At 41.5% G+C, this 12,083-nt stretch overlaps 1 protein-coding gene across 1 annotated transcript in view; it reads right to left on the bottom strand.

Moving 5' to 3' along the window:
- The window catches only part of PLEKHA8 (pleckstrin homology domain containing A8), a 32,766-nt gene extending 21,011 nt beyond the window's left edge, over positions 1 to 11,755 (bottom strand). The window contains exons 1-6 of the mRNA XM_065883853.1: positions 11,644 to 11,755; positions 10,457 to 10,612; positions 8,606 to 8,730; positions 5,314 to 5,472; positions 4,243 to 4,283; positions 2,278 to 2,435 (exon numbers count right to left, since the gene is read on the bottom strand). Of these exons, the coding sequence (XP_065739925.1) occupies positions 2,278 to 2,435; positions 4,243 to 4,283; positions 5,314 to 5,472; positions 8,606 to 8,730; positions 10,457 to 10,612; positions 11,644 to 11,665 (661 nt within the window). The 5' untranslated portion in view covers positions 11,666 to 11,755. The remainder of the gene's footprint in view (positions 1 to 2,277; positions 2,436 to 4,242; positions 4,284 to 5,313; positions 5,473 to 8,605; positions 8,731 to 10,456; positions 10,613 to 11,643) is intronic.
- Positions 11,756 to 12,083: the final 328 nt, after the last annotated feature.

Genomic DNA, 12,083 nt, shown 5'->3' with positions numbered 1-12,083 from the left:
TCAGTGAAATACTACACATATACACACAAACAAAATTGAGTTTAAATACATGTAGATTTCCATCCAGCCTGTTTTCACTGAACGGTATATCATGAATATTTTCATTATCATTCAATACTCTTCAAAACATGGTTTTAATGACCATGTAATATTGACTCATGTTTATGTGGCGGGCATTTAGGTAGTTTCTAAACTTTCAGTATTATAAATAGAGTTGACCCTCAATATTAGTGTATTCTGTCTTTGTGGATTTGCCTACTTGCTGAAGTTTATTTGTAATACTAAAATCAATGTTCATGGCACTCTTGCAGTCATTTTGGATATGTGCAGAGTAGTGAAAAAATTTGAGTTACCTGACACGCATGTTCCCAGCTGAGGTCGAACAAGGTGACACTCTGCCTTCTTGTTTCACCTTTCCTACTGTACGCAAATGTGTTTATTTAGTGCCATTTTTTTTTTTGCATTTTTGTGCATTTTGTTGTTGATTTTGCTGTTTAAAAGGACCCCCAAGTGTAGTGCTGCCTAGTGTTCCTAAGCACAAGAAGGCTGTGATGTGCCTTATGGAAAAACACGTGTCATATAAGCGTATATAAGATAAGCTTCGTGGGCTTCCCTGGTGGCGCAGTGGTTGAGAGTCCGCCTGCCGATGCAGGGGACGTGGGTTTGTGCCCCGGTCCGGGAGGATTCCACGTGCCGCGGAGCGGCTGGGCCCGTGAGCCATGGACGCTGGGCCTGAGCGTCCGGAGCCTGTGTTCCGCGACGGGGGAGGCCACAGCAGTGAGAGGCCCGCGTACCGCAAAAAAAAAAAAAAAAAAAAAGAGATAAGCTTCGTTCAGGCATGAGTTATAGTGCTGTTGGCCATGGGTTCAATGTTAATGAGTCAACAATATATATAAACAAGGTATCTTTTTTTTTTTCCTTTAGGAGGAGGGACTCTTTTCTTTTTAATTTTTATTGGAGTAGAGTTGGTTTACAATGTTGTGTTAGTTTCAGGTGTACAGCAAAGTGAATCAGTTATACATATACATATATCCACTCTTTTTTAGATTCTTTTCCCATATAGGCCATTACAGAGTACTGAGTAGAGTCCCCTGTGCTATACAGTAGTTCCTTATTAGTTACCTATTTTATACATAGTAGTATGTATATGTCAATCCCAATCTTCCAATTTATCCCTCTCCCCAACAAGGTGTCTTTAAACAGAAACACACAAAACAACAATATGTTCTGATCAGCTGATGAAAATGTGAAAAGAGGCTTGCAGGAACCTAACCATGTATTTCCCCTAGGAGCAACGGTTCAGTATTTTCTAATTCAGTGTTTGCGGTGACTTTATAGAACAAAACTACCATGAGTAATGAGAATTAACTGTAATGTCATAAAGGACATCCCTGTCCATATATATTTGTCTTTAAATCTGACTATTCCCTGAGGACAAATTCCTAGAAAAAAATTATTGGGTCAAATAAATAATAGTACTGTTTTGACAGAAATTCTCCTGTCTATTATTTTCTCAAGGGATAAGACTTCAGTGATGTATGGATTGCTTGCTGCAGGTTAACAGCTATGAAAATGCATCTTTTCTTCCCCCCACTCACCAGAGTAGATGAGGAGGAAACTTTAAAAAAAATTTTATTTTCAAACTATTTAGTACACACTTATAACACAATTAAAAACTCTAAGATGGTTGTCATGGACTGATCTGAAGTTGGTTTCAGTAGCTAGAGCCAGTGAAATTAGTAAATCGAAAAGGGCAGCACTTTCAACTACAGGTTATTACCTAAAACTTGGGAATTTGGCTTGATGAACACAGAGACGGCCAGGCGAAAGTCTGATGGTGGCTGGTGAATTCGGACATCCTCAGGCTTCACCAGAAACCAGGAGGATGGAAAACTGAACTGCCATAACTCTGCAGACTCTTAAGCTCACATCATAGTCTATGTTCAACGGACTTTGAAATTCTGAGCAGAAGGCCCTAATACTCATACTCTCTAAAAAGTCAGCACAGACAGCTACAGCTCACTGAAGCCCATGGACATCACAGCTAAGAACAGTGAGTGGGAAACTCCTCTTCATTCTGCCTTTTCAATAGGGGGGTCAGGTGGGATGGCAGAACGTTTTCAAGTGAACTCTGTTATCTTACGAACAGCTGCCTCGGGAGCTACCTAGCACGCTGTCTTGAGGTCAATCCCTATCAAGTGTCGCATCATGGATAATGAATCAAAGCCCCATGATCCTTTTATTCAATGGTTTGCCTCACATCTTTTTTGTTTTTACCTGTTATATTATCATCTGTATTTTCTTCACTTGATATGCTGCGATCTGTCTCTGCAGGTTTCAAACATAAGGAGCTCTTGTTTTTCATTAGGATTTCTTCACCATCATTTATCTCCATATGTAAAGATCCGTTCTCACAGCTGTTTAACTCTGTTTGCCTAAAATTTTTTTAAAAGGAAAAAAGCCAAGAAGTCCAATTATTTGGTCATAAATAGACTGCACAGATAGATCCTATTCTGAGGGATGGGGAAGGGTCCACAACCACAATGACCAACTCCTTTTAATGCTGATTGAAAAACAGAACTGTTAAATCAAGCCAAATCTCTCACCCCACCCTCCTGCCTCAAAGGCAGGTATCCTCCTGTGCTGGGAGCAGGCCTGTCTCCAGGCTGAAGTTCAGAGACCAAAGAGCCATTCATGGCTCTTCATGCACCCTCAGCTGACTCCAACTTCCTGCTCCCCACCAGCAACAGGAAATATTCACTGATAGCACCTGGGTTTTCAATCAGCTTTTCTACAGGTACCACATTCAACACTTTTTCTCACTTTCCTCAGCTTCTCCCTGGAAGGTTTTTTTCCTCTCTCCTCACCTCTCAAATCACTGGGCACTTTCATTTGTTTGCCTAGCAGTTAACTGTCTAGAAGCCACAGCTGTGGTCAAGGAAGACAGGAGGACACAATACATCCTGAGTATCTGTTGCTCTTTAGGGTAACATAAAAGGCTATTTAACATGCAAGTGAAATAACTGATTCTGTTAAAGGGACAATCATAACATCTTATTATAAATAACTAGACTCAGCCAAATTAGAACAAAACCATTTTCTTCTAATAAGAATAAAGGGAAAAGGTCCAAGCTACATGTTGACTCCAGGAAAAGCATTTGTTTTTCTAAAAAAAATACCGTATTTCAACTTGGCAATTAAAAATATAGGAGTATATTGATGAAATACCTCAAAAGAAAACAAAAAGTCTACAAAGATGTTCCTAGTAGAAATATTTAGATCAGGAGAAAATTATTAACCAAATTGGGGAACAATCCTTGTACTAAAGAAACAAACAACTGTATATAAAGGGATGAAAATATTAAATAATAACTTGAAAGGACAAATACATGGACAATGTCAAAATACAGGAATGCTTATATGAAATAATAACTGAATAAAGACCCTAAATAATAGGAACACAACTGTGTAAACGTGTACTTTTTTTCAGTAGTTCAGATTTTGATATTATGTTCTTTTTCCAACCTGTAAAGCTACCTAAGATTTTTATTTTTAAATGAAACAAAATAGCACTGTCTTTTCTGATAAAACCACATTTAAATCAATGCTCGGCTCCTTCACAAGAGAGGAGGTTCCAATGCTCAGTACAACAGAGAAATGAAAAGTTATTAGATGTGGTGGGTGAGATCCATATCCTGGGGAAATGCAAACATCTTCCCTAGTAGTCAGTGCTGAATGAAAGATTTGCAGTGCTTCAGGTTCACCTCTGGTATCATCTCAAACCATGAGAAAAACCACCACATGATTTCTTTCCTTTTCTTTTTAAAATTTATTTATTATTTTTGGCTGTGTTGGGTCATTGTTGCTGCACATGGGCTTTCTCTAGTTGCAGTGAGCAGGGGCTACTCTTTGTAGCTGTGCATGGGCTTCTCAATGTGGTGGCTTCTCTTGTTGTGGAGCACGGGCTCTAGAGCACGTGGGCTTCAGTAGATGCGGCGCGTGGGCTCTAGAGCACAGGCTCAGTAGTTGTGGCACACGGGCTTAGTTGCTCCGCGGCAAGTGGGATCTTCCCGGACTAGGGCTCGAACCCGTGTCCCCTGCATTGGCGGGCGGATTCTTAACCACTGCACCACCAGGGAAGCCCACCACATGATTTCTTAAAAAAAAAAAAAAAAACAAGGAATACCAATATCCTTATTTTATATTTTTAGAAAGAAGAAAAAACAAAAAATGTTACTGTACCTTTCCAATGAATTATGAATTGGTACAATAGGATGTTTCATCTTTAAAAGAAGCAAAGAAAAGAAAATTCACATGTTAAACTCCCAACAGAATATATTTAGAGTTTTATCACATATGAAAGTGGTAAATATGATCATAACACACACTGCCCCACTCAAGAGGAATAATTTTAGGTCTTCCCAAAAGAAAGGAGTCATTGATCCCAACCAGTCTCAAATAAGGATACCCAAATTTCTAAGAAAAAGGAAGATGGTCTTTTGAAGGGCCTAATTACCATATTTATACCCTCGGTGGTTAGCTTTCTTGTAATTACTATTACACTCATTAAATATTATTAAATACCAAACTATGATACAGCATTGTATCAAACACTGGAAGCATAAAGGTAAACAGTATGGGGTTCTTGCCCTTAAGGTACTTTCAATATAGAATAAGGCTAAAATAGGGGTATGCGTAGAGGAGGAACTCTTAGCCCAACTAAGGGATTCAGGGAAAGAGAGATTAAATTTTGAAGGATGAATAAGAGCTAAGCAGGGCAAGACAGGTGAGAAGGGCATTCTTGGTACTGGGAAATGGCCCAAAGAAGTGGGGGAGCTACAAGCAGTTAATACATTCAAGCCAGGTTATGAAAAAGAAAGAGGTTGGTGATGTGGGAAGGGGCTAAGACGTTTTGACTTTAACCTGTAGGCAATGAGGGAGCCACTAAAAGGTTTAGGTAAAGTGGCCCAATTTACACTGCATGAACAGAAACACTGTAGGCTGCCTCAAGAGTCGAGCTGAAGGCAACTAGTTAGAAGGCTGTCACCAATCTCAGCAAGACTCCCTGGACAAGGAGGCTGGAGACAAGAAACTAGCTACATCAGAGAGAGACATGTTCAGGTGGTAAAACTGCCAACACTAACTGACTGGATACAAGGGACTAAGGGCATATATAATAGTGGACATAAAAGAAAGTCCACTACAAAAATGTCTTTATCAGTTGCCAAAGGGTGATGGAGAACTTAGCTCAGTATATCACTTTCTTAACTTTTCATCATGCCCTACTGCAGCCAAGCTGACCTGGTCTGTTACCTTGTTGGACTTGAGCATGGCCAGCTGAGGTGATCCTGGGGGAGTGCGACAGAGCAGCTCAGAAGTGAAGGCTGCGTTTGCGATCTGCATGCATTCTTCCAAAGTCTTCAGAAAAGTATTGCAGGTTGATTTCAGCAGAGTTCCCACATCAATTCCCTCCTACAAAACAACCAGGGTGAAGACTCCTTTACCTTGCCAAAAAGGAAAAAGCCCAGTTGTGGAATGTCCTTAGAGGTTTTATCCAGCTAATAACGGGTGATAACAATAATCATGTACCCGTCTATTTTGCTGGACAAATATGTGTATCAGTTATAAAAGAAAAAGACTGAGCAAGTCCAACTTATCTATTAATCATACTCAAGCCCTACCCTCAATCTGCCCTTCATGCTCACCCACCACTCCAACTGAAGGCAACGACTTCTCTCAACTCAACAACACTATATGACAGCACTTTTTCAGGTGCTAGGCGCTGAGCCCTTGTGGAGTTTGCGGTCTCTAAGGGGTGGCAGACACCAAACAGAATTACATGGACTAAAGACCAGGGGGATCAATGGAAAAATGTCTCCCACTGTCTGAGTAAAAATGAAGTTCTAGAGTAGAAGCATTAGAAACCACAAATCACAGTACAGATGAGTCTTTCAGTAAAGATGAGTCTAAGAGGTTTCAGCAACTGGAATTATTCTGAATATCTAATCATTTTTTTCTCCAAGTTATTTCACTTGCTCAGGTTGTTTTTCCTCTGGATATTGATATTAATAAGTTGTTCAGGAAACTGAGGCTACCCGCTGACTAGAGAGTTTGGTAACCACATCTTAGTGGTATTAAAGTTACCAGATTGGGCCCAAGATGGAGTCACTCATGCTAAGTCTCACAACAGCAAACCAAAAACGTATCCAAGTTTCTATGCTGGGCTCTCCCAGAAAAGGCAGGCCTAGGTCAACCAATCAGTGCTTGCCTGCTCAGCACAAGTTAGTGAGTGTACTGACCTGGCTCCAAGACTTCCCTTTGCTCCATATAAGAAAAGTAACCCTGCTTTAACCATTCAGCAAATGCCCAGTATAACTTCCTTGTTCCTGTTCACTTTGGTCCATAAAGATCTCTAGCCTGGTACAGCTCTTCACAGCTCCTTTCTATCTGCTAGACTGGATGCTGCCTGATTTATGAATTGCTGAATAAAGCTAATAAGATCTTTAAATTTTACTCAGTTGAATTTTGTTCTTTAACCATAGCCTCTATAGTTTCCTCAATTTTGTATTTCTAACAAGCTAGATGTTACTGGTCGTGAACCACTATTTTTCAGACACCAATTACAATGTGTGGTTTTTTTTCCACACCACCAAGAAATTCTTGGACACCAGCTGGGTGTCTTACAATTCTGACACAATTTACCTGGAAATAGTGTCAGATCTCACAGGTTAAGCGCTCAGTCCTACAAGACTGCTCCCCACCCCCACTTCAGACACCAATGGCAAGTTCAGGGTGTCACTTGTACTACTGACTGACCCACTCTAGAATGAAAATTCCAACAACCCCCTCCTTGTGTTTAGTTACTTTGCCAGAGCAGCTCACAGAACTAAAAGAAACATTTAACTTATTAGACTGCCAGTATATTATAAAAGCATATAACTCAGGAACAGCCAGATGGAAGAGATGCATAGGGCAAGGCATGTGGGAAGAGGCTTGGCACTTCCATGCTCCCTGAGTATGCCACTCTCCCCAGTCAACACATATTCACCAACTCGGGAGCTCTCCAAACCCCATGCTGTGGGTTAGGGAAGCTTCGTTAAATGGGCACGACTGATTAAATCATTGGCCAAGGGTGACTGAAGTCAATCTTCAGTCCCTCTCCCCTCCCAGGAGGTGAGGGGGTAGGAATGAAAGTTCCAACCCTCTAATCACTTGCTTGGGTCTACAGTCAACCAGAGCCTCTATCCTTAGTATTTTCCAATTAACATAACAAAGACACTTTTTATCACCTGGAAATTCCAAGGGTTATTTTTTTGGAGCTCTGTGCCAAAACCTAGACAAAGACCAAACATATATTTCTTATTATAAATCACAATATCATAACCACAGTTTCATAAGCAAGTTCCCAAGGCACTTACTATAAACACTTCCTAGAATTAAACATTGCTGTGTTCACTTTTTCCCTTCCTACTAGACCAGGGCTGCTCTACCTTGGCATCACTGGCATTTGGGGTTGGCTTATTGGAGCAGGGGATATAGGGGGAGTGGCTCTCCTATCCATTGCAGACATTAAGCAGCGTCCGGCCTCTGCCCCTTAGATGCCAACAGCACTCCCCCAGTAGTGACAACCAAAAGTGTCTCAGACGTTGCCCAATGTCTCCTGAGGACCAAAACTGCTCTGGGTTGAGAATCAATGCTCTAGTCTCTAACATCCCAAAAGCAGGACTGAAGTGTTTTGGTACCCCTCCCATCTCCCTCCCCCAGCACAGTATCTTGTACACGATAGGCAGTTGCTGAATGAGTAAGAGAGACCCCCCAAAAAGTGAGTGAAAGTGAGTTAAACCACCTTTATTAGAAAAACTTAGAGCACATATATTACTAGTAGCATAGTGATACACCACCTAAGAAAAGTAATTTAAACGCATTAATTATAATCTACAGATTCTTCATTTTGTGGGCACTGTTTTTCAGATAACTTCTCTGAGAGCAGAGCAGAGACCCCTCTCTGGTTAATGTGAACCATTCAATACATAGCTTAACACCAGATAGACCTTTTAATATATGTTTTAGAATGAGTAAATAACAATTTCATTAATAAATGATAAAAACCGCAATCCTTGCTGATGATGAAGAGAAATGAAGCTGTGTCTCTATCTTTGAAATCACTAGTCTCTACTCAAGCAGAACATCTATTTCGGTGAAATAAAATCCTGTTACAGTCTCATCAGAGGTGACAGATACATATTACTGACAGACATGATGCTGTCACCTTAGGAGCCACATGCGTAGTATAGAAGTGGCTCTGCCAGACAGCTAAGGTTATATTTTAGAAAGTTATGCAAACTGGGGAGACACATATTTTAGTACATCAGTACTAAAGTTAAAAGTTCCAAAATTATCAATTAATTAATCCTGAATTCATCCCAGGAAGGAAAACTATACGCTTCCATATGCTGAAATGCACACACTTCTCTTTGTTGAAGTCTGTCACTTTTTTTCTCTGAAAAACAGTAAATTCCAAGGTAGGGATTATGTGAGAATAAGCAGCACCTGTAAGCAACATCTGGCGTTACTTGTCACGTGGCTAAGAAGAATGGTATTTTACCTCAGAATTGGACACACCAGTTGCGGTCACTTCTTTTGTTTTATCTACTTGCCGAACAAGAAGATCACAGTAGAGTCTTAGTTCCGACATTTTAGTTTTCAAGTTTTCAGTGTTTTCAGCAAACTCTAAATAACAAAATGATGAAAACGTAATTTAATTCCCAGAATAAATAACTGATATACTAGTTAGCATACTATACAGATAAGTGAAATATAATCTATGCCTAAAGTCAGATGTTTATAGTATGGGTTACAGATATGACATATTTGAAGTTATGGGAGCAAGAAAAAGAGAAAAAGGAGATTTCTAGTCTTCTGAAGTAATCTACACTATTTCTTGAGCCAACATATTTAATGATCACCAGTACAGGAAGAAGGAGACAGTATACCTCTGATCCACTTGTGTCAGAACTGGGAACAGTCAAGGGTTCAGGGTTTTGGTCTCAGTTCTGCCACAGTTTTCCTATCTGTAAAATGGGGTCACAGCTATCTATCCAGTGCTCAAAACCGGGAAACAGTGTTCAGTAACATGCAATTACCACTAATAAGACAGCTTGTGAATTCAGAGGACTGGTCCAGCATGCTGCCTGGCAAGGCGAACGGCACCCTCTGCACACCTGCTGCTCCTTCATTAGCACGGCACTCCAGCCATCCTGGCGCTGAGGGCTCGGCTACAATCATAACTGCCTCTGCTTGCTTCTCCGTGAGAAAGCTGCACATTACCACCTGATCTGAGTCAGAGCTGACAGTGTCTAGAATTTGCTCTCGACTTAGCATTGAAAAACAACCAACAAATAGGTCATTTTACTGTGTCTACTTGAAGAGTTAAGTAGACACATCTGCCATATGTGTCATGAGAAAGGTCCCCTGAAACACTTGTTCCCAGAGGCCCCTCTCTCCCACCAATCTTTTCAGGTGTACATTTGAGGCTGGGGGGCTGGGAAGGCAGAGCTCAGGCAGTAAGCCCTGGCACTCGTGACCCAGGCAAAATAGAAAGTTATGCCATGGTTCTCAGGAGACCTAATGATGTTGAGTCAATGAGCATTAAGCAGCAGCAACCTGACAATTAAGTATCCATCTACCCCAGGAACAGGGCGGGGAAAGCGGGGTGTTACTGCAGGAAATACCAGATCCAAGGCTTCTCTGGCTCAGCTACTCTTTACCACAAGTCAACTTTGTGCCAGACGAGGTACCTCATGGTAATCCTTCTAAGATAGGTAATTACCTCTTTTCAAAATATAAGGAAACTGAAGATTAGAGAGGTTAAGTGACCTATGTCAAGGTCACAAAGCCATGATTTGAACCCAGTTGTATCTGGCTCCAAAACCTGCATTCTTTCTACTATGACATGCTAAGAAAGAAGACTCAGGTATAGACTGTTTAAGGTCCACTGAGATATACAGCATTTGCATGATATAAAGAGCTGGCTATGGGGGCTTCCCTGGGGGTGCAGTGGTTGAGAATCTGCCTGCCAAAGTAGGGGACACGGGTTCGAGCCCTGGTCTGGGAAGATCCCACATGCCGCAGAGCAACTAGGCCCGTAAGCCATGGCCGCTGAGCCTGCGCGTCCGGAGCCTGTGCTCCGCAACAAGAGAGGCAGCGATAGTGAGAGGCCGGCGCACCGCGATGAAGAGTGGCCCCTGTTTGCCGCAACTAGAGAAAGCCCTCACACAGAAACGAAGACCCAACACAGCCAAAAATAAATAAGTAAAATACTGAATACATAACTACTTTAAAAAAAAAAAAGCTGGCTATGGCTAGGTGGTCAGAAGCAAGATAACAAATATGGGAACCCAGAGATGCCACTAGGTGATTCCCAGGGTTCCTAGTCCAGAGGACAATCAATACTTGCCTTTTTCTTTCTGGGTCCTACTGTCTGTCAGGCAAGCCTTGGCTGACCCTAAGGCTACCAGCCACCGTTGTCTCTCAGCCACACTTCTGGCCTTCAGGTAGAAATATTGTTCCCCAGGGATTATCAGGTCCATGCGTGTGTTATCTACAGAATGAACTGGAAGCAAGGCATAGGGAGGTCAGAAACCCAGAAAAGCCCTATCTGGGTAGCCTCCACTCCATCCAAATTCTTGAGCTTAACTGGCGCGCCAGTCACTGAGAGCTTCCTCCAAGAGAGGATGTCAGCCCTTACTACTTCTCCTGGTTTATTTATCTCTTCCTAGAGGTCTCTGCTAATGGAGAAGGAAAACTCTGCAATTGGCTCCAAGGTCTCACCAGGACTTTGGCCTAAAAAAGAATCACCTAAATCTCCTTAGGATCATTTATAAGAGGAGAGAGGAAAAATCTCTCTTCTGGTGTGTGTGTGTGTGTGTGTGTGTAAAGTATGCTGCTCTGCCGCCAAAAAGGCTTGATGCAAACAAGTAAGGATGTACTCTTTCTCTCCTTGGGTTATTGAAAAGCAATCAAGAACACCACATCTTTCCTTTCTACTTTCCTTCACTAGTCCTATCAAAAACGTGAGAATTCCCTTAGAACACTTTAGGAGAGGAAGCAAGTAAGCCACACTCTCCTTCACCCCCAGCCCCATGCCCCAAATTCCCCTCTAGTCGGTTTCTGAGCCACATCCCCTCAGCATGTCTCAAGATTCTCAAAACCAAGAAGAAAAGGCTATTTGCAGGTCTGTTAGGTGTTTGCTTGTTTAGTTTTGAGCATGGTGGTGGTGGTGAGAAGGTGTGTATGCGTCGTGACTTAAACACAGAAGTGTTTGATGTTGCAATAAAAAGACAAATAAGCTTAGCAAACTGCCACAAGCCCGAGGGGAGCAGGTGACCAAGGAATGAGCACTACATGTGTGGTTACTAAGCACATTGCTCTCATTTATTCTGACTTCCTCTAAACCAAGCTCCTTGTAAAAACTCGCTGCAGTTTTAGGTCTGACTTGTAAGACTTTTTCTGGGGGACGTAACATTATGTATCTTTATACTATGGGAGCAGCAAAGAAAGGCACACAGAAGCCAGTGGTTTTTTTTTTATTTTGGGGGAGAAACAGAAAGAAAAATAAAACCTGCAAGTGTCTTGGCTTCTCACCTTGAATTTCACACACCGCCATCTGGATGCTCCCTTTGCAGCCTTTCCAAGCATCTTCAGGAGAATCATAATAAGATAATATTCCCCCACAGAGAAGGAACCACCGAGGCTGCCAACCTGAAAACAGAAGCAAGAGCATGGTCTCAATTACTGCTTCCCAGGACACAGGAATAGGACCTAACAAAGGATGCTGGATTCTAGCTCCAAGGAACTTACATTCTGGGGGAAAATTCTAAGGGAAAGAAATAAGTTAGAAAAGATCTGTATGTTTGATCTCATTTTTGCATAGAAGTCTGGAAGGATCAGCAATAAATATGGTGATGATTCTCTAGGTAATGGGATTACTTATGATTTTTATTCCTTTTTCCCCCTAATACAGTACTAGTAATCTTTGATTTTTACTTTTTCTAAGATAAAAGATTAGTATTTTCTAAAGATTA

The sequence above is a fragment of the Phocoena phocoena genome, chromosome 9 (assembly GCF_963924675.1).
Source record: "Phocoena phocoena chromosome 9, mPhoPho1.1, whole genome shotgun sequence".
Classification (NCBI taxonomy): domain Eukaryota; kingdom Metazoa; phylum Chordata; class Mammalia; order Artiodactyla; family Phocoenidae; genus Phocoena; species Phocoena phocoena.
This window is presented reverse-complemented; position numbering and strand designations above follow the sequence as displayed.